The sequence below is a fragment of the Hippoglossus stenolepis genome, chromosome 5 (genome assembly GCF_022539355.2).
Source record: "Hippoglossus stenolepis isolate QCI-W04-F060 chromosome 5, HSTE1.2, whole genome shotgun sequence".
Classification (NCBI taxonomy): domain Eukaryota; kingdom Metazoa; phylum Chordata; class Actinopteri; order Pleuronectiformes; family Pleuronectidae; genus Hippoglossus; species Hippoglossus stenolepis.
The window spans coordinates 900,595-920,454 of record NC_061487.1 but is presented as its reverse complement, the minus strand read 5'-3'; the positions used below and the strand labels follow the sequence as shown (position 1 = coordinate 920,454).

The following is a 19,860-nucleotide window of genomic DNA, read 5'->3' as shown; positions in this document are numbered from 1 at the left end:
AGTTTGTTATTCCTGAGTTAGTGCCACCATAGTCTGTGATGTGTCTCAGGCCCTGCTACATCTACCTAGCATCAGCTGCAGAGTAGAAACCTTCCAGCTTTTGTCGGTACAGTCTTTTGGCCTGTTTGATGTTCTTCCGGAGTCTGTATTTTGCCAGCCTTTATTCACCTTCACTGCCTGATTTAAAAGCGTCAGAGTGAGCATGCAGCATATGTTGTACCTGATCATTTATCCAAGGCTTTTGATTTGGATATGCACTGATCTGTAAAGTGGGCACTACACCATCAAATGCGCCAGGGTGTGCAGTTTCCTGCACGCTTATGGTATCATGGAGCAGTTGGCGTGCGGGGGAATGTAAACACACACCAGGAAAACAGCGCTGAATTCACATTGTAAATAGAAGAACAGTCCTTAGATTGCAGTGGTTAAAATGAGCCCTAAAGCTGTGTAATGCCGTAGGTCTGAGGCTTGGTGCGTTTGAGTTCTGGTTTTTAGCGTTAAAGCAGGAAAAATACATTGTGGTCAGCAAACCTGAGTGGAGGATATGCCAGAGCGCTGAAGGCATCAGTAATGTTTCTGTAACACAAACTCAGAATGTTAATGTGGAGGTGAGGGGACTGGGAGAGCACCTTCACCTGTACCAGAGGATCAATCAGCGCAGGTGAGAGCCGTTAGCTGATTGATCTTTTTTAAAAGGCAGCAGCGGAGCTGCCTCGAGAACACTCGGAGAGACTCAGAGACACGCTCAGGAGAGACACTAGTGCTGAGCTTCAACGCTAACACGCCAGCAGAAACTACTGCCACAGTTATCTTTCCTTGTGGGAATGTACACATATTGGTGGAAAGACAGCAGAACGCTGTGAAGTCTGCAGCTGTTAAAACCTCTTGATATTCTGGTAAAATTCGCCTAAAACGCCTATCTAAGGCATACCCAAAGTAAATTGAAAGCTGTTCTTGAACCATTTGGAGTACATGCCTGGTTTTGGTCTCTTTTGAAAGGTAACACTCTGAATTTCCCCCCCAACTGTCAGAATCACTGTAAGTGCTACTGGCATTGAGTAATAGAAGTTGGAACACACTGAAGTAGAAGGTTTTTATTTCCGCCTGAATATTTTTTGGTAAACAGATGCCTGCAGTTGACTCTAGCTGGGACTTATGAGCTGGAAAACACCATGGGACCACAGCATGAAGCCTTACCTAGCCCAAGTTCAAATTTGATAACAATTCCACAGAAAATGAATATTTTACACATGTTTTTCTAAGGGTATGTCTAGGCGTTTTCCAAAAAAGGCCATTTGGAGACTCCAAAGGACCCTTGGTAACCATGGTCACACACATACACAGAGAAACAAAGACACACACACACACACACACACACACACACACACACACACACACACACCTCCCCCAGATCAGCAGTAACACCTAAAGATACACACACACACACACAGTGAAACAAAGGGCTTCTTCGGTCGAGTAATTTGTTTTCTCCAAACGTTTCGCCATTGTGTACCTTCTAAAGCAGACATGGGCAAAGTACGGCCCCCGGGCCGTATAAGGGCTTTTTAATCCGGCCCGCCGAACTTGTCCAAATATTATTATTATTAAATTAAATTTTACCTTTCTCCTGTAATGCCCCCATTTCCCCATTAGATGGCGCACTTTGACGGGGAGTGTGGTGTGTAGCAGCGGTCCCCAACCTTTTTTGCACCACGGTTGGATGTCAGACAATATTTTCACGGACCGGCCTTTAAGGTGTGGCTACGGAGCCTCACTATGGAGGCCCTCTGGTACGGCCTCTGGTGACATCGGTAGATTTTTTTTTAATTTAACGAAATTAACAAATTGTTAATACGCGGCCTCAAATTAATTATTGCGTGGCCACGTATTAACAATGCGTGGACACGAATTACTACTACTACTAATAATAATTAATATTTTTCGAACGAATCACAATATAATTATGAAACGAATTAACGAGATGACGCCCGTGCACGTCTTGCTGGTAACTTACCAGCAAGACGGAGACAGACGGATACCAAAGCTCCATTACGCACACGCTGCGCCTCTGTGCGCTTTGGAGAGGTTTTGGAAGCGTCTTTACGCATATTAATATATTATTGGTTTATTAATATATTATCAATATATTATTAGTAATATATAAAGCTTTCTTAACAACAGCATCACGATATTGCCTTTTCCCCATCGCAAAAAAACTTCCCAGAGACGTTTGTTTTTTGCTCATTTTTGCTACCGTGTGGGTTTGTGTTTAGCGAAAAAGTCACGTGACCGAGACAAGCGTCTTGACATGCGTAAAGCATGAGTCATAACGGAGAGGATCCGGTCATTTTTCAAAATAAAACACCGTTCAGAATCAGATAATAAATAAAACAGAAATAATGTAAGTTGTTTATTCTTTCTGTGCGGCCCGGTACCAAATGACCCACAGCCGTACCGGTCCGCGGCCCGGGGGTTGAGGACCCCTGGTGTATAGGGCTCGAAAGGGGCTTCACTTTTTCGCTTTGCCCTGTGAGCCCTTCTGTAAAATGAGCGGATCAAGGAAACGAAAAGTGGACAATGAGTGCCGAGTGTTTAACAAGGAGTTGACAACAAAATACTTTTTCACTGAAGTCCAATCGAAGGCTGTATGCCTGATATGCCGAGAAACTGTCGCAGTTTTCAAGGAGTACAACATCAGCCGTCACTTTGCTACGAAGCATGCTAACTACACTAGCAAGCAGGCAACGCAAGAACGGGCGGCTACGGCTCAGAGGTTGGCGGCTAATTTACAGACTCAGCAACATTTTTTTCACCGACAAACTGCGATTCAAGAGTCAACTACCAAGGCAAGTTTTTTGGTGGCATTCGAAATAGCAAAGGCTAGCAAGCCTTTCACCGAAGGCGAGTTTGTAAAAGAATGCATGGTACAGACAGCAGATATCTTGTGTCCGGAGATCAAAAGCAAATTTGAAAAAGTCAGTTTATCACGCAGGACTGTGACTCGCCGTGTGGAACTGATTGATGAAAATATAGCCAGCCAATTAAACAAAAAGTCTGATTCCTTTGAGTTATATTCACTAGCACTGGATGAAAGTACGGACGTAAAAGACACTGCTCAGCTCCTCATTTTTATCCGAGGCATTGACGACAGTTTTGCGATAACAGAGGAGTTTTTGACCATGGAGTCCCTGAAAGGAACAACGCGGGGAGAGGACTTGTATAACCAGGTGTCTGCTGTCATCGAAAGAATGAAGCTACCTTGGAGTAAACTTGTCAATGTCACAACGGATGGATCGCCAAATTTAACTGGAAAAAATGTTGGGCTGCTGAAAAGAATCCAGGATAAAGTGAAAGAGGAAAACCCTGACCAGGATCTTATTTTCCTTCACTGCATCATCCATCAGGAATCCCTGTGTAAGTCTGTATTGCAGCTTAATCATGTCGTGAATCCAGTCGTAAAACTTGTGAACTTTATACGAGCAAGGGGACTTCAGCACCGTCAGTTTATTACGTTCCTGGAGGAAACTGATGCGGATCATCAGGACTTGCTGTACCACTCTCGTGTCCGCTGGTTAAGTTTGGGGAAAGTGTTACGAGTGTGGGAGCTGAAAGAGGACATCATCGCATTTTTGGAGTTGATGGGGAAATCTGACGAATTCCCTGAGCTAAGCGACAAGAACTGGCTTAGTGACTTTGCGTTTGCTGTGGACATATTTTCACTCATGAATGAGCTGAATGTGAAACTGCAGGGGAAAGATCAGTTTGTTCACGACATTTAGAAACATGTGAAAGTCTTCAAATCCAAGCTCACTTTGTTCTCCAGACAAATTGCGAACAAATCTTTCGCTCATTTCCCCACACTTGCCATGCAGGAAGAGGCACCGCGAAACGCAAAAAAATACAGCAAATCACTTGAGGACCTGCATCGAGAATTCTGCCGTAGGTTCTCTGATTTCGAAAACATTGAACAGTCACTTCAGCTGGTGTCCTGTCCCCTGTCACAAGACCCTGAAACAGCACCACAGGAGCTGCAGTTGGAACTGATAGATCTTCAGTCTGACTCCGTCCTAAAGGAGAAGTTCAACTCTGTTAAACTGAATGACTTTTATGCTTCACTTAACGGAGCCACGTTTCCAAACCTCCGGAGGACTGCACAGAAGATGCTGACTTTGTTTGGCTCGACTTATGTGTGTGAGCAGACATTCAGCGTCATGAACGCCAACAAAGCCCGTCACAGATCAAAGTTAACGGATCAGCACCTCAGATCTATCCTGAGAATTGCCACAACCAAAATAACTCCAGACTTGGATGCACTGGCAAAAATGGGAGATCAACAACACTGTTCCCACTGAAACTGAAAGTGATGATGTGTTGCTGCAGCGAGGTTGGAGCCAAATCTCCGACACACAGCCTGCGTGGCTGCTCTAACCTGTTAATGTAGATAATAAAGAAGTTCAAGTGAGGTAATTGGTTTGGGCGCAGGCCTCAGATGTTTTCATGATGTTTGGTCAGTCACGTTACGACATTTTTTTGTATTGTTCATGTTCGTGCAATTTGTTAAATTGCCTTGCAAATAAATGCTTTGCTACCTGTTAAAGGCCAAATCCTTTCATGTAATGATTTTTACATGTCGTTTATATTAGTTCACACAAACACTCCATCCATCTGTTCCTGGCCCGGCCCCTCTGTCAAATTTTAGAACCCATTGTGGCCCGCGAGTCAAAAAGTTTGCCCACCCCTGTTCTAAAGTCTCAGAAACTCTCAAAAACAACACTTTTTGCCATTTACGCACGGACACACGAGAAACTCGTACCAGCTGTTCGTGTTTACGCAGTGACTTCCTCGTTGTGGCTTTATATTTACCCCCTGAAGCAGCATATCTGCGTGTTCGAAATTTCATTGGCTATATGAAGCGCCAGTCATCAGAACAATCGGTTGCAATTGGCTCAGTCTTTACACGACAGAAGAGGGGCAGGCACTGTCCTTCAACGAGGTCTCTTGTTGTCTATTGTAGGCTGTGGACAGGACATGCCAGCTCCTATTGGGTCAAGTGAGATGTCAATCTAAAGTTCAGAGTGCAGCCTCCATTTTGATGTCAAGATATTGGCTATGTTTACATGCAAACGGGAGTTACGAGGGAAAATACATCAATAATTACACATAGCTGCCGGCTAGTTTGAAATGATGCAACAGCAGTCTGTGGGTATTTATTGATGTAATAATGTGTTTTGGACTAAATATGTTACTGGATTGGATCGTCTGGACCTTTGGCAATGTAACAAGACCGTTTTTGTTGGAATGTTATCGATCTGTGGATTACGATGAGGCGTCTTAGGTGAGTGACCTCGATTTTGTTAGGGTTTTTTTGGTGGTGGTCTGACAGAGGCGTTGATTGTACCTGCTGTGTTGATCGTATTTTGAAATGGTTTGCATCAATCGAATCACAAGAATCTTAACTTTCCAAAGATATGTTGCATCAGTACCTAGCTATATGAAGCAGTTGTGTAAATAACAAAGTTTGATGCTTAACAGGTGTTAAAGTCACCAACCATGTACAGCAGGGCTTCGAGGTATTTGGCCTTTCAGCATGTTTTATTCACACCACACACACGGGATCAAAAATAACTTAAATTAGCTTAAAGGGTCTAGCTTTACAGCTCAGTTATTTGCAGAGTCTCTCAGTCCTCTGTGTGCTCGGTCCTGAGTGTCTGAGAGTTTCCTGTCGAGGCAGCCCAGTCGCTGCCTTTTAAACGTGAGGATCAATCAGCTAACAGCTCTAACCTGTGCTGATTGATCCTCTGTGGTGCAGGTGAGGGTGCTCTCCCAGTCCCCACACCTCCACAGGAAAAAATACAAAAATAATACTGGTAACCAAAAACTAATAAATATAAGTTAAGCTTGGGTGAAACACATAAGAAAACTCCCTTTAACTATTGGGCCCTTGCATTTTCCCTGGCTTGTCTCTGTTCCAGTTAAGACCGGAACTCCCGCCTCCTCCCTTATACTGGCTGGGTCTTTACAGGGCACGGGATAACCCTGTGACAGGACAAAAAATATATGTAATCACTGAAAGCTCTTTTCCTCATCCTTTCATTGACGTTTATCCATCATGCAGCATTACCCACGAGTGTCACAGCTTTATTTATATTTAGAGCAATCGGACCAATTACTTCACTCATCAGTGGGATCCTAACATCCACTTTGGAAATAGAAGTTTGAAAGTAAATAGTTTCTTCATTTTTTGTGAGTAATCTCCTGTGCGCTGTGCGCCTGATGGCAGAGTCACGTTCACTGCAGCGATTTTACACACAACTAAATGATCCGTATCCATACTCAGAAGGGGCAGGGCTTAACCCGGAAGTTGGTATTTTAAGCCTGACATGGAGGTGGGTTGATCAGGAATTGCTATATTTATTGTTTATTAGAAAACTATTTACAGAACAGCCTTAGAATTGAGCTATTCAGAGAACTATTCAGAACAAGTTTTTTATAAACTTCAGTGAATCAATGAACACAACACATGCAGTATTAAGAAGAATTAAGTATATTGCAGGTTTTCATACTCAACATACGCCACTCAATGAGTTTTCATAGCTAACATTTTCTTTTTTATTGATTATTTAACTTTTTAAAATTACATTTAAACAGTGTGATGTTTGTGTATGTGACTGATCACAGTGCTTTTTTAATCCCTGTCGTAGTTATTTTTTTTGGGGGGGTGCTGTATTTTGTATTTCTACATTAAAGGGGACATAGCATGCAAATTCCACTTTGTTAGTGCTTCTACAGGTTAATGTGGGTATCTGGCATGTCTACCAACCCAAAAACTCTGGGAAAAAAACACTCGCGCGTTTTGTTATGGTTCCTCTAAGTCAGAAACGTCATGCTTGAGCGACTCGATTGAGCTTCCTGGGTTTTGTGTTGTAACAAGGAACTGGAAGTCTCCCTACATGGCCTTGGCCCACCCCCCACCTCATCCCCCCCGTCCCCCCACACTCGTTACGCTGGGTTTACACCGGACTCAGCGAGGCTGCGAGGCAGCGCAGCGCCGTTCCCAAGCACGCAGCCGCCTGGCAGTTCACACGGGACGAGCATTTCTCCGCTGGTCAGCCCGCGATTCACTCACATGTGGCATTTGTCTGGATCGTTGGGACTGGGAGGCTGCAGCAGTTGCTCGGGCGCGACCGCTCGCTCTCCCATGCGTGAGCTGGAATTTGTGTCAGCGCCACACAGCCAGCAGTGTGGAGGACTTCCGTAGTGTTCAGCACTACTGTAACACACAGAGCCCCCCCACTCGTTACGCCGGGTTTGGACGCGGAAGCGCCGCTGCGAGCAGCACAGCGCGTTCTCCAGCACGCAGCCGCCTGGCTGTTCACACAGGGCGTGCATTTCTCCGCTGGTCAGCCCCATAGACTGTATATATAAGGTCAGCCCGCGATTCTGCTTTCTCCGCTTGTTGTTGTACCCGTTGAATGTCGGGGTTCGGGGTAAATGATGGTCTTTACCCCCCACCTCTCTTTCTCTCTCTGTCTGTCTGCTTGTGTGCTTGTAGTGGATGGGCAGAGGGGGACATTTAATTATGTGATTGGGAAAATTAAAACTCCAGGACAACAGAGGGGAATATAAAGTATGGGATGCATATTTGATAATTTATATCATATAAAATATGTAATTTATATCGTTTAAAATCATGGGGGGAGAGGGGGAGGGGGGAGCTGGCTCATTAGCATTTAAAGGAACAGGCACTCAAAACAGGTCACTCTGTGGAGGGCTGTTTTATACAGGGTAAAAAGGGTGCTGTTTTATATGATCCTTGTGGTATTTTGACCAAAGTATGTTACAGACATTTCATTGAGACCCCAAGGACCCATATCAACTTGTGGTAAAATGGGCATGCTATGTCCCCTTTAAGTAAAACACAATGTTAATTATGTGGTGTGAGTGAGTGAGTGAGAGAGAGGACCGCTCGCTCCGTGCGCGTCTGGCCGGGCATGGGGCACTCTGACTCAGCCAGTGGAGCTTGTGCACGGCATGTGGCTCTCCCGTACCCACTACACACTAAGATTTATTTCTGGAGATAGTTATGGGACACACCATTGCCAAATTGTGCGTGCGTGCGTGTGCGCGTGCACACCTGCGTAAATTACAGTCCATACTCTCTCGATTGACCCTTTCATAAGAATGAAACGAACCATAGGTTTATTTTTAAAATAGAAGACAATTCTGATCCTCCTGAGCAACAGTCCCAGAAAGGGCTGCATTTGAAAAATTGATTCTCTCATTAAAAAAGTACAGCAACATTTTAGCGAGCTGTGTAGCTACTCTCATCACTCTTTGTGTCTGGGAGCGATGTGGAGTTTACACTCGCACGCACACAGACCCTGGGCCCCGCCCACACTCACATAGTGACACAGACAGTGAAGCAGAGCCCATTAACACGAACGAGACGCTATGTCCTATTTGTTGAACCGTGGCAGCAATGAGTGAGAAAACAGGGTTTTCACTAAGGCCTGTCGCTGTTTCAGGATCAGGGCAGGAGGAATTAATGGTTTGAACCGTACTGGAGTTTCCTGTGTCCTCCCTCCACACTCCCCTGCACAAACACACTAACCCAACACAACCTAATACAATACAAACCTAAAAGCAAAATTTTAAGCATAACCAGTTCACTAAGTTGGTAACATATATCCTTTTCCAAATGTTTAAAATGTATTCAAGAGCAATTTTTGATCAGTTAAAATTGTCAATTACATTTATTGTTTTGTTTGTGTGTGGTTTGTTTTATTTATCTAGAATATTTCTATATTTTTTATTCTAATTCAAATGTCCGACTGAATATTCTTAATAATTCAAAGTTTATTGTTATTTGAAAGGGTTATTATTATTATGCTGTAATTATTCAGGGGGATGTGCTCTAAAAGGAGGGGAAGGAGAGCTCTACTGCAGGAGGAAGTTCCTTGTTTACATGTTTTGTTGTGGTTGTGCTGTAATGACAGTAATGAGCTGACCACATATCTTATGTTGACATTTATCATTGTTTTATTCGGTGTTAATGTTTTAAAAAGCACCATTTAACTCAGCACTTAAATTACCTCTTAAAGCACTACTTTACTTTGTGACTTTAAAATTTGACATTTTTGTAGTTTGTTAATTGTCTTTTGCCATAACATCATCACATTTGACATCAGTCAAACGGTAAAGATGGGAAAAAATATTAATATTTCGCGTTGCAAGTAGTTGTAAGTGGTGTGCCTAAATTTTTACGAGGCTATTTAACAAAAACTCCCCCATATTTCTAGCCAGTTCAGCAAATCACAAACATTGCATACCTTTCCACACACTTGGAATAGACTTCAAGACAACTTTAGGTTGACTGTATTAATACAGTTAAGGCAATTCTGAGAATTCATCGACAATACTATTGATTGTAACTGTCAGTGCATTGAATTTTACTGCTGGTTTTATTTGATTTTAATTTTATTTATTTATAGATTTATAAATGTATTTACTCACAATCACACAGGAAAAAGAGCCTTGTTATGTCAAATCTTTCATTAGTCCGTAAGTCACCAACAGTGACAACACAAGAAGATTAAGAGTTTCTAATCAATGTAACCAGTTTAAACCCATTTCCAAATACCGGGAGTCATTGTTTTCTGCTGAATGCCTGTATCACCACCATATAGTAGTTGTTTGAAACTGCTCCATATACATACTGTAAAGTGTCTGATAATCCATCTTAAGTTTAGCAATTTGTGTATTTATGTTTCCCTTTGTCAGAGTGAATAAAGTGGTGTCAGCAAACTCCAGAGAAGGTAAGAGTTATCTGAAGAGCCAAAATGCTGAACCGGAGGAGAATGGAGAAGAAGACACAAACTCATCACCCGGTCAACAACCTCTTCCTGGCACCAGGTATACACACAGATCCACAAACATATATTTATCTCCTTGGCATAATGAGTAACCTTAACCATCATAATGTCCTCACTCCGTCTGTCTATGCTCAAAATGGTCCTCACAAAGATATAAGTGTAAGTACACACATCATTAAAGTTGAAGTATGTGTGTGTGTGTGTGTGTGTGTGAGTGTGAGTGTGTGAGTGTGTGAGAGAGACTGAGTGAGAGAACTCCAAATGGCTCCGAGCTCACACACAAGTGTCCGCTCACGTTCATCATTTGTAAACATATTCGTTCAGTTCAGCGTTCACAAAGAATATAAACAAACTGTCAATAACTGTCTCTGAAAACTCGTCAACTCGCTGGGACTCTTTACTTTCTTTTTCTCTCTCCTCGCTCTCTGAGTCTCTTCCCTCCTCTCCTGAGGAAATACACGTGCAAGCAGGAGAGTTTTGTGGATGGGCTGGAAAGTGAGCTGTCTGCTGTGAGAGGGGCATGAGAATAGAGAAGCGAAACTCACGCCAGGGACACACTGGAGGCGGAAGCGCCGCAAAGCGTCAATTCTTGTGCGAGCAGCCGCCTGGCTGTTCACACTAGAAGCGCATTTCTCCGCGCTGGTCAGCCCGCGATTCTGCTTTCTCCGCTGGTTGTTGAATGCTCCTTTCAATGTAGGGGTTTGGGGCCTATAGCCGCCCCACCCCCTCTCTCTGTCTGTCTCTCTGCTTGTGTCTGTGTGTGTGTGTCTGTTTAGACACAACTGACAAATGTGTGGAATAAGTACATAATAAAAAAAAACAATTACAGTGGATGGGCAGATAGAATTTCATGTCGACAGCTTAAAACATTCACATGGAAATTTATACTCGACGGTCGCGATATAGTTATTTTATACATTGCACGTGGTACAAGCTGCGATACAGTGAGTGCATTCGATATATCGCCCACCCCTAGTTTGTCAGCTTATATATGACACTATTGTCCAGGTGACAGATATTAACACAGCATCCCAGAGGCCACCTGTTGAGTCAGTGCTCAGCCAGATCTATATAATGGCATTGTGTGCTTTTTCCCTACCTCTAACTTTTGTTGCAGTAGCAATAAATCATTTGGGATGTTTGCATCTTCCCTCCAAAACCCTAGTAAGGAAACAGGAAATTAACTGCCAAGAGGCGGGTCTGTCCAAAAAACATTCCCAGTTTATGTCATTCCTGTGTGTGCTTGTGTGCTTGTGTGTGTCTTGTTTCGTACACCACCCCCGCTCCCCACCACCATCCCTCCACACCGAATGCGGAACCAAGCAGACTTGTTGCTGAGCTAGCAGCTTGTTAGCTACCACAGGCTAACCACAACAAACAACACTGAAGAAACACTGCAGCGTGGAGGGATGCAAGGAAGAGAATGTGTCCGTGCACATTCCTCCTAAGAACGTTACTGTTAGAAACTAGCGGTTACGCTTTATTTCTTCTCACGTGCCGTGTCGGTGTGCTCACTACGGAGTAAAGTCTACGTTACTTGAAACTCCGTTGTGAGACTCCGTACTGTAACTCTGTACGTTACTCCTACATTGGCCAACTGTTCTACTAAAACTTGAAAAAACATGAGGACGGTGTAACTTACCTTTCAGAAACATCCTGTTGTAACCGACTGTAAATATGTGGGTTTTCAGTGTCTTGCCCAATTGGCATTTCGCAATGCAGACTGGAGGAGCTTGGGATCAAACCACCAACCCTCTGGTTAGTTTATGACCTTCTCTACCTCCTGATACAGCAGCATATATCCGTGGGACCACTGCTCCACTCCACGATCAGTACCTCATGACCAGGCTTAATTTTTGTACTGTGGCAGGAGGTGGAGAAACGTTGTCCATCTTTATAGACCTTCTATTGCTTTGAGTGGTTGATTAGACTAGAAAAGCTCTAAATAAATGCAAACCATTTACCATTTACATGTTGTTGACTCTCTTCAAGCATGACAGCTCTGGGGCTACTACGAATTCACATCTGTTTTGCCCAGCATAATTCTATATGTTTCATACCTTTTCACTGTGATGAACATTTGTACTTGTTGGTACTGTACTGTCTTAATGTGATATGTAAATGTTTATGATTAGAAGACTCTCATTGATTAGAAAACAATATTATAAACAATATTCTTTATTATAGAGTTCAATGTGTAGTGTGTGTATATGTAGTGGAAAACCTTCTTTGGTTCCCTCTCTTGTGCTTGCAGTGCTAAGCGGCCAGCCAGCATGTCGAGCCTTCTGAGTCGTATTGGGGGAAAGAAACAAAAGATGAGCACACTTGAAAAGTCAAAGATGGACTGGGACGCATTTAAATCAGAGGAGGGCATCACGGAGGAGCTGGCTATTCACAACAGAGGCAGAGAAGGGTAAGAGACTGTTTTGGTGCTGTTGGTGGTTTGATTCTGGAAACACAGTGAAATGGATTCCATCAGTGTTAGTTCCCACATAAATCTCCATCATTTGCACTGACAAGTTCTGTTCTCAGATATTACGCTCTCTAGACTTTGTCTTATACACAGAAACACCAGATTTGAGAGGTCCTACAATCAAGTGAACAAAATTGGCACAAGGTTTGACACTCTGGTTAGGCTTCCCGTTGAGCTGACAGGTGTGGCACGTTCTAATATAAGCAGCCACATCATGCTTCAGCTGGAAAAAATACAGCAAAAGGCAAATGTCGTCTGCACCCAGCTTAATCATGAGACATCATGAGACAAGATGCTGGAGCAGAACAACACAGAAGCTGGAGAATATTTCCCCTTAGAGCTTGATTTATCAAAAAGCGAATGTTTAGACCTAAGGATAGGGCATTCATCCCTCCAATGCCCCTGGCCACGACAATAATGGCAAGTCCACGCAGAGTCAGATGTAACACTTGAGCCTCTATCCAACCCTGACACCGACATTGGCCCACTGTCATCCTGGGAGCGCGCATCACCAAAATAACCCTTATGTGTCAAAATATAATCGTCAGCTAAAGCTGCTGCCTCAACAGCAGAACATCAACAACTTTAAGCTTGTTTAAATATGTAACGATACATTCTGGAATAGAACTCTTAAACGATTTAAATGAGACAACAAATCCAGAGCAAATTCGACATTAGTTTATTCCCGCGTCTCCACGATCAAAACCGTGGACCATATGCCTCAGAGTCTAACTCATGGGCTTTGGGGACATTTTCCATTTCCCATAAATCACATCATTGTGTGTGTGTGTGTGTGTGTGTGTGTGTGTGTGTGTGTGTGTGTGTGTGTGTGTGTGTGTGTGTGTGTGTGTGTGTGTGTGTGTGTGTGTGTGTGTGTGTGTGTGTGTGTGTGTGTGTGTAAACATGATGTGTGAGTGCTGAATGTAAACCAAAAGGTAATAATGCAACTGAAGACAACTAAGGCAGCATTATAACCAACCGGTTGCCGGCAGACAAGAGGAGGGAGACTGTTAGTGAAGGCCCCACTTTATAGACTGTGGACACCGGGCCCAGGTGCCCACAGTTGCTCCAGTGCCTCCCACCAGGACACCCACATGACAAACTGACAGGAAGGAGCAGGAGTTTTCACAATATGTACATATATATACAGTATGTTTGTATTTATAGTGTTGAGCCACAAAGGGCTATAGTCGTTCCTACAACTGGTAAATGGTATTGTTTATGTTATAAATATCAATTTATTTATACTATAATCATTATAGGATTTATATTGCGCTTTTATAGTCTTGATGACCACCACAGTCTGATCAGACCAGGGTGCATGTCCCTAGCATCTTGGGGCCCAGTTGGGATCTTTTGTCCTGATCCAGAGCCATTGGCTGCAGCGTTCTGCAGTGTGTGATGCTTCTATTATGGTCTGGCGCAAGGCTTGTCCATTGATCACCAGATCTTTGAGCAACCTGATCATGGATATAGCAAGGAAACCCATGAAGCCAACCTCCACAGGGCAAACTATTGCTTTCCAGCCACATATCTCTACTTCAAATGCTACAGTATGTCAGCCTTTCTCTCTCATTTGCTTCATCAACATTATCCTCCCAGGGTGCTGTCAATTCTATGAAATAGACGACGCGCAGGGTGTTGGACCAGATTATCAGGTCAGGTCTTAGGGTGGTAGTGACAATATGTGATGGGACTGTAAGCTGCAAGCCCACGTCCACCAACATCTCCCAGTCTCAGGCTTGCTCCAACTGACCACTCCTGGTCAGTGGAGGCGGCCCTCTCTGTCCCTGTTCCCACTCATGGACATATGTTGTCCTTTGGACCCAAGTTGATGTTTTGAATGGCAAGGCATTGGTAGAAGTTCTCTTTGTTTCTATTGTTGCTGCAAGGCATTTGAGTACCTGGTTGTGTCTCCACGTATACCTACCTTGGGAGAGATTTATTTTACAACCAGTGAGGATGTACCTGAGGGTAGCTGGAGTTGAGCATAGTGGGCAGGATGGATCTTCGTTCAGCCACTCCTGTGGGTTTTTGAGTGAGGGAAGGACGTCATAGGTTGCTCTAAGCAGGAAACTAATCCTGCTTGCTTCCATTCCCCACAGGTCCTTCCAGCTGATCTTTCTTTTCAGTGTGTGTGTCTGTAGTTGTAATGATTAAAGTCGATCTAATGTTCTCCTTTTTGTCTGTGTGTGTTTTAGGTTTGTGGAGCGGAAGAACTTCTTGGAGCGGGTCGACCATCGCCAGTTTGAGTTAGAAAAAGCTGTACGACTGAGCAACAAGAAACAATGATAGAGTTGCCGTTTCCTCAGTAAAGTGGCCTCAGACTGGTGCTGTGGCTTGGGTCTATTTCAGGACATGGATATTAATAGGCGTAGTTTGTGTAATGGTCGGGGGTTGAGTGTTCTGTCCTTCCATCATTGTGAGAACCAATTCGATTTTCAAATCCTCACTCTGAGAACATTTTTGAATTGTGAGGTCATTCTTGTCTGTTCATGGGGCTGATTTAAGACCAAGACTAGAATTATTTGCTATTATTACAACTTTTGTTTTTAATTTTGTACATTACTTTTATTTGTTATTGTAACATGTACTCACCACTTTAATTGCTGAGATTTGTATCTAACTAACTCTGAAAGTCAGGCCAAGAAACACAAGCACTCGGACAATGGTAAAGACAGACTCGATTTACAGATTACAACAAAAAAGGTCAAAATAGAAACAAAAAGGAGTTAGACTTAAATTGGGATCTGGTTAAAGTTAGGTAGAGCAGTAGAGCAACTGGCTCTGGAAATATTTTTTTCTTAAAGAGTTAAATGTTACTGCCCATTAAAAGCATTGGGGTCAGAATCAAAATAAAGCTGTAAATGCAAAGGCCTTTGGTCAAATCTGGAGTGGATGTGTTTATGTGGGCCCTCATATACCAGAAAGAAAAAAAGCGGGGACCCGTTCATCACAACATAGCTACATTGTGTGTGGTCTGAAGGATACCTTAAACTGGGTGTCACCATAAGTCCTGAGCTATTCACCAACATTACCAATGAACCTTTGGAAGCTGCAGAAGATGGTAAACATATATATGGTGCCATGCATTGACGCTCTGCATGTAAATGTATTTGGCCAATCAGAGCCCTAAAAACTGTAAATAAATAACTTTTCACAGTCCACACATGTATGAAAAGACTAAATTAACACTATAGGTGGACTCAGTGGAGCTGTGCATTGCTCCCTGGAGTCTGCCCCGGAGTTGGTGGTGCTGCGCCCGGGCTGTGCGCCTTCTCCCAGCTGTGGAGCTATCCGTGGTCCCTGCATCCTTAGCCAGGGACTGTTTATGTTTATTTATCGCAAGTTAAATCGTCATCACGATATTCAACAACTTTATTGCATATCGCATGTTTTCCTAATATCGTGCAGCTCTACTTACAGTATTTTTTGTCCACTGTACTTGGTGCTGAATTGTACTTTCCCTGTCAATGATACTGAACTTTTTAATTAGTTTCAAATGGCAGACAGGTTAAACTCAACATCATTTCACTCTGAAATATTTATACATCATTCTGTTGGTTAGAAGATCATGCAGAGGAAATATAGTATGTAATATTAGTATAAGTATGCAATAATACGGAATATATAATAAGGATAGACTCAGAAAGGCAGTTCAACTGTTTGTTGACTAACTGAGAATAGTAGTGAGATTCACGGTGGGCAGGCAGAACAGTGGTGGAGTGGCAGTGAAGGGTCCAGTGGCTCAGCAGACGGGAGAGGGGTGTAGTAAGGTGGCTGATGGTAAGCAGGCTAGCAGGTGGTAGCCCTAAGGAGCTGGCAGGCAGGGATGGCTCTGAACACAGGGCAAACGGAACATTACATGCAACCAAAAAAGCACAGTAATATGCCACGATAATCAGACATAGGTACCACAGGTGGGACGGAAAGATCTGGCGAAGACTGGGAGGAAAGCCAGGGTTGAAGTACTGCAGAAGCTGATTAGGTGATGAGCGTCTGGTGTGCCAGCTGCCAGAGCTCAGGAGCAGGAAGCCACAGCCACACACACACAAACAGACAGAGAGACAAGGGGGGTGGAAAGACAGGGAAAGGTTGGAGGAGAGTTGGAGAAAATGACAATTTATCTATTTAAAGATATTATTCTAATAATTCAAGAATTTGTCTGTCTGTATGTGGAACACATATGTCGAGAACTTCTCAACCTTTTCCTGACTTGAGTATGCATTACAACCCAGGCCACAGTCACAGAGGTTGAAGCTCTGTCTTTATCCAGACTTTCTTATGAGAAGAACAGGTCCAACTTTTTATATCCTGATCTGGTGCTTGAGTCGGTAGGGGCACAACAGCACAAGGAGGATGAAAGGATGAAAAAACAAAACCATGTAGTAGTTTAGACATTTTGGGGGAAGAGTAACATCTTCAGAGAAGTTATGAAAACATCTTACTGTGTGGTGGCTCAGATGTACGAGAGGCTGGTTTGAATGTAATAACATTTTATTCACCTTATTAAAGAATATGGGGCACAGTAAAACCTAAATGCACAATATGTAACTTCTTCTGCTGTAGGGGTCTTTGAATCAAACAAAAACAGAAGAAGAAGAGAAGAGAAGAAATGGTTTGACAGTATGAAGTAGTGTTTTTGTCTTTGTTGTAAAACAACAAAATCAAGTAGAAGTTTTCTCAAGTAAGTTAACATTCTATTTACATTATGTTTAGTTATGTTCAACGACTTCCTTCCTCACATATCAAACTCGAAAGTTATGGTTACTTGATTTAAATTTTGTTGGAGCTTTGTTGGAAACATTTGAGATAATGTAGATATACAAATCAACAAACTATCATACCTGTAGGTGTTGTAATTTTTACACTTTTTAATGTAGAAATATTACATATCATACGTTTAAGAAAACCGTTATGGAAACATCTTACTGTGTGGTGGCTCAGGTGTACGAGGGGCTGGTCTGACTGTAGGTGGGGAAACAACAGAAGGACCAGCAGGATGTCCCAACACTTTACATTACACTTTTTATTCTTCTTATAGACTGTATAATAAAGGACACTTTTGGGGCACAATAATACTTAAGATAAGACTTATGAAACATCTTAGTGTGTGGTGGCTCAGGTGTACGAGCGGCAAGAGGTCTCAGGATGTGGGTTCTTGAAAAGATCAATGATTCAATTAGAACCAGTACCAATTAAGTAAATATTTACTTTCTGAAACCTAGAACACACATATGGGCCCCAGTGTAGACATTGTTTTACGAAGAAAATAAAACATGTTAAACAGCCTGTGATACACAGCTGGTGCAGAGACATTCCTCGCACTATGGAGGGGGCTGAGGCCAAAAGACAATTACAATTTATTTGTACACATTCACATGGATTGATATAATAATCTTCTTTTATTTATTACTCAAAGCCAAAACATATATCCTATATATCATCAAAAATCATATATGAATTGAAATGTTGTAAAACATATCAATGTTTCAAAGTGTGCTATGGAAATTATAATATGTATATATATATAAGCTTGGGTCCTCTACCAGAGGCCTGGGAGATTGGGGGTTCTGCGCAGTATCCTAGCTGTTCCTAGGACTGCGCTCTCTTTATTTATTATATAAATATAATTATATCTGTTGCTATCATCATTAATAACATCTTTAAATCTATAAATATCACTCCAATTGTTTTCATTACAACAACTAGTCTCTCAGAGCTGAAACATGATGGTTACACAACTGTTCCTGGTCTCTCTCTACGCTCTCTCCCTATCCTCATCCTCCCCCCTATCTCTGTCTACTTTGCCCTCTTTTCCACCCACCTCTCCTCTCTTCCCCATTTCTCTCCGCTCACCCTAACTGGTTGAGACAGATGGCCGCCCTCATTGAGTCTGGTTCTGATAGGGGTGTCTTCCTTGTGTTGTTTAGGATCTGTTGGCAGTGCTATGCCGCTCGAGTTTGCTACCCAATATGGGGGAGTGAGTACTGAGGGTTTTGTTTCAGGGGACAATAAACACTGGTGACTGTGATGGAGTGATGTGAGTAGATTTTCATTTTGGTTGTGACATATTTGTTTCTTCTCAGTTGTTCTGAGATACCGTAATCAATTTTAATGTATTCAATATTTTTTCATGAGAATTGCTCCTCCTCCTCCATGTCCTGTCAGATGCTGTATTTGGGGATATAGATTCATGAGTTGTTTGATAAAAGTTTTTTATAATGGAGTTGTTGGGGTGGGCTTGGTTCGGGCACTCAGCTGTAGGAGAGGGGCAGTGCCTAGCTGGCTCAACAGGAGTAGTGCTGATTGGCACAGCTGCAATGAGGTGGCTTATCACGCTCTCCTTTAAATGCAGTAGGAGCGGGACCAAAGAAATAAAGAAAGGTCGTAAGCTGAAGCCCTGTGTCCTGTGTGTGTATTGTGTGAGAGATACCAGGTAGACAGGGCAGGATTTAGAGGTGGCAGATTGTTAGCCAGCACAGTTTCTCACATTTGCCTTCTCTTTTTTCTTTTGTGCAGGTTTTCGGGTAGGGATTTTCTCTGCATCTGAGACAGAAAACTGGGTTGGTGCAGTTGGTGGATATGTGATCATACTGTTGACATTCAAAACCCTGTTTGATGGTGGATTGTGGCTGAGCCTTCTCCATTCTGTACTGGATGAGGTTCATGTTGAAGCCTTTGTGAAGAAGGCTGACAGACTGATCTATGTTGGTGAGGTGGATCTTGATGAATGTTGTTGGTTGCTGGGTGATTCTGCTTATGATGTGGTGTATTATGGCGATATTGATGCCTTGTTTTTCCAATTCCTCTTTAACCTTATTCTATGTGATGTTGGTGTGGATGCTTTTGATGACCAGTCTTTTGATGACCAGGGGTTTCAGATAAGGAGCCTTGTTTGTGTGCTAGTCTGCAAGTGAATTGTGCTCTATTGCGTCTTTGAGCAATTGTGAGAAGAGTGTGTTGTGGGAGGGGATGACCTTGGGAAAGATGAGGATGCTGCCATTTTTCATGTGAACCAGTTTTAGAAGTTGTGCTTGTGGATTGAGTCTTAAGATTTCTTTGAGACTGTATTGGTTTATTAAAAAATTGTTGTTAGCAGCGAGTAGGTCCATTAACTGTAGCAGGAGGTCAGCAACGACCTTTAGAACATCGACCAGTCCATGCTTCCTGGCAAGCTAAAGCTCTGGTGCCTAATTTGGCCTGTTACCACTTACCGTAGTCAACATTCCCCTCACAAGAGTTGAGCACATGGAGAGAATGATCAACTCCTATGTGAGAAAGTGGTTAGGATTCCCAAGATGTCTAAGCAACATTGGCCTGTATGGACACAGCATCCTGGAGCTGCCTATCTCAAGTCTAGTAGAGGAATTTAAATGCACCAGAAGTGGATGGTGATGACCCTTTCAGAGTCCAGAGACAAATCTATATGGGCTGTTGGACCATCATTGACAACAGGATGGAAATGGACACCAAAAGAAGCAACTCAAAGCCAAAAGCAGCACTCCAGCATGC

At 42.9% G+C, this 19,860-nt stretch overlaps 1 protein-coding gene across 1 annotated transcript in view; it reads left to right on the top strand.

Annotated features, from left to right (window-relative positions):
* cfdp1 (craniofacial development protein 1) overlaps positions 1-15,233 on the top strand; it is a 40,696-nt gene extending 25,463 nt beyond the window's left edge. Inside the window, exons 5-7 of the mRNA XM_035157059.2 lie at positions 9,781-9,912; positions 12,127-12,285; positions 14,547-15,233. Of these exons, the coding sequence (XP_035012950.1) occupies positions 9,781-9,912; positions 12,127-12,285; positions 14,547-14,637 (382 nt within the window). The 3' untranslated portion in view covers positions 14,638-15,233. The remainder of the gene's footprint in view (positions 1-9,780; positions 9,913-12,126; positions 12,286-14,546) is intronic.
* Positions 15,234-19,860: the final 4,627 nt, after the last annotated feature.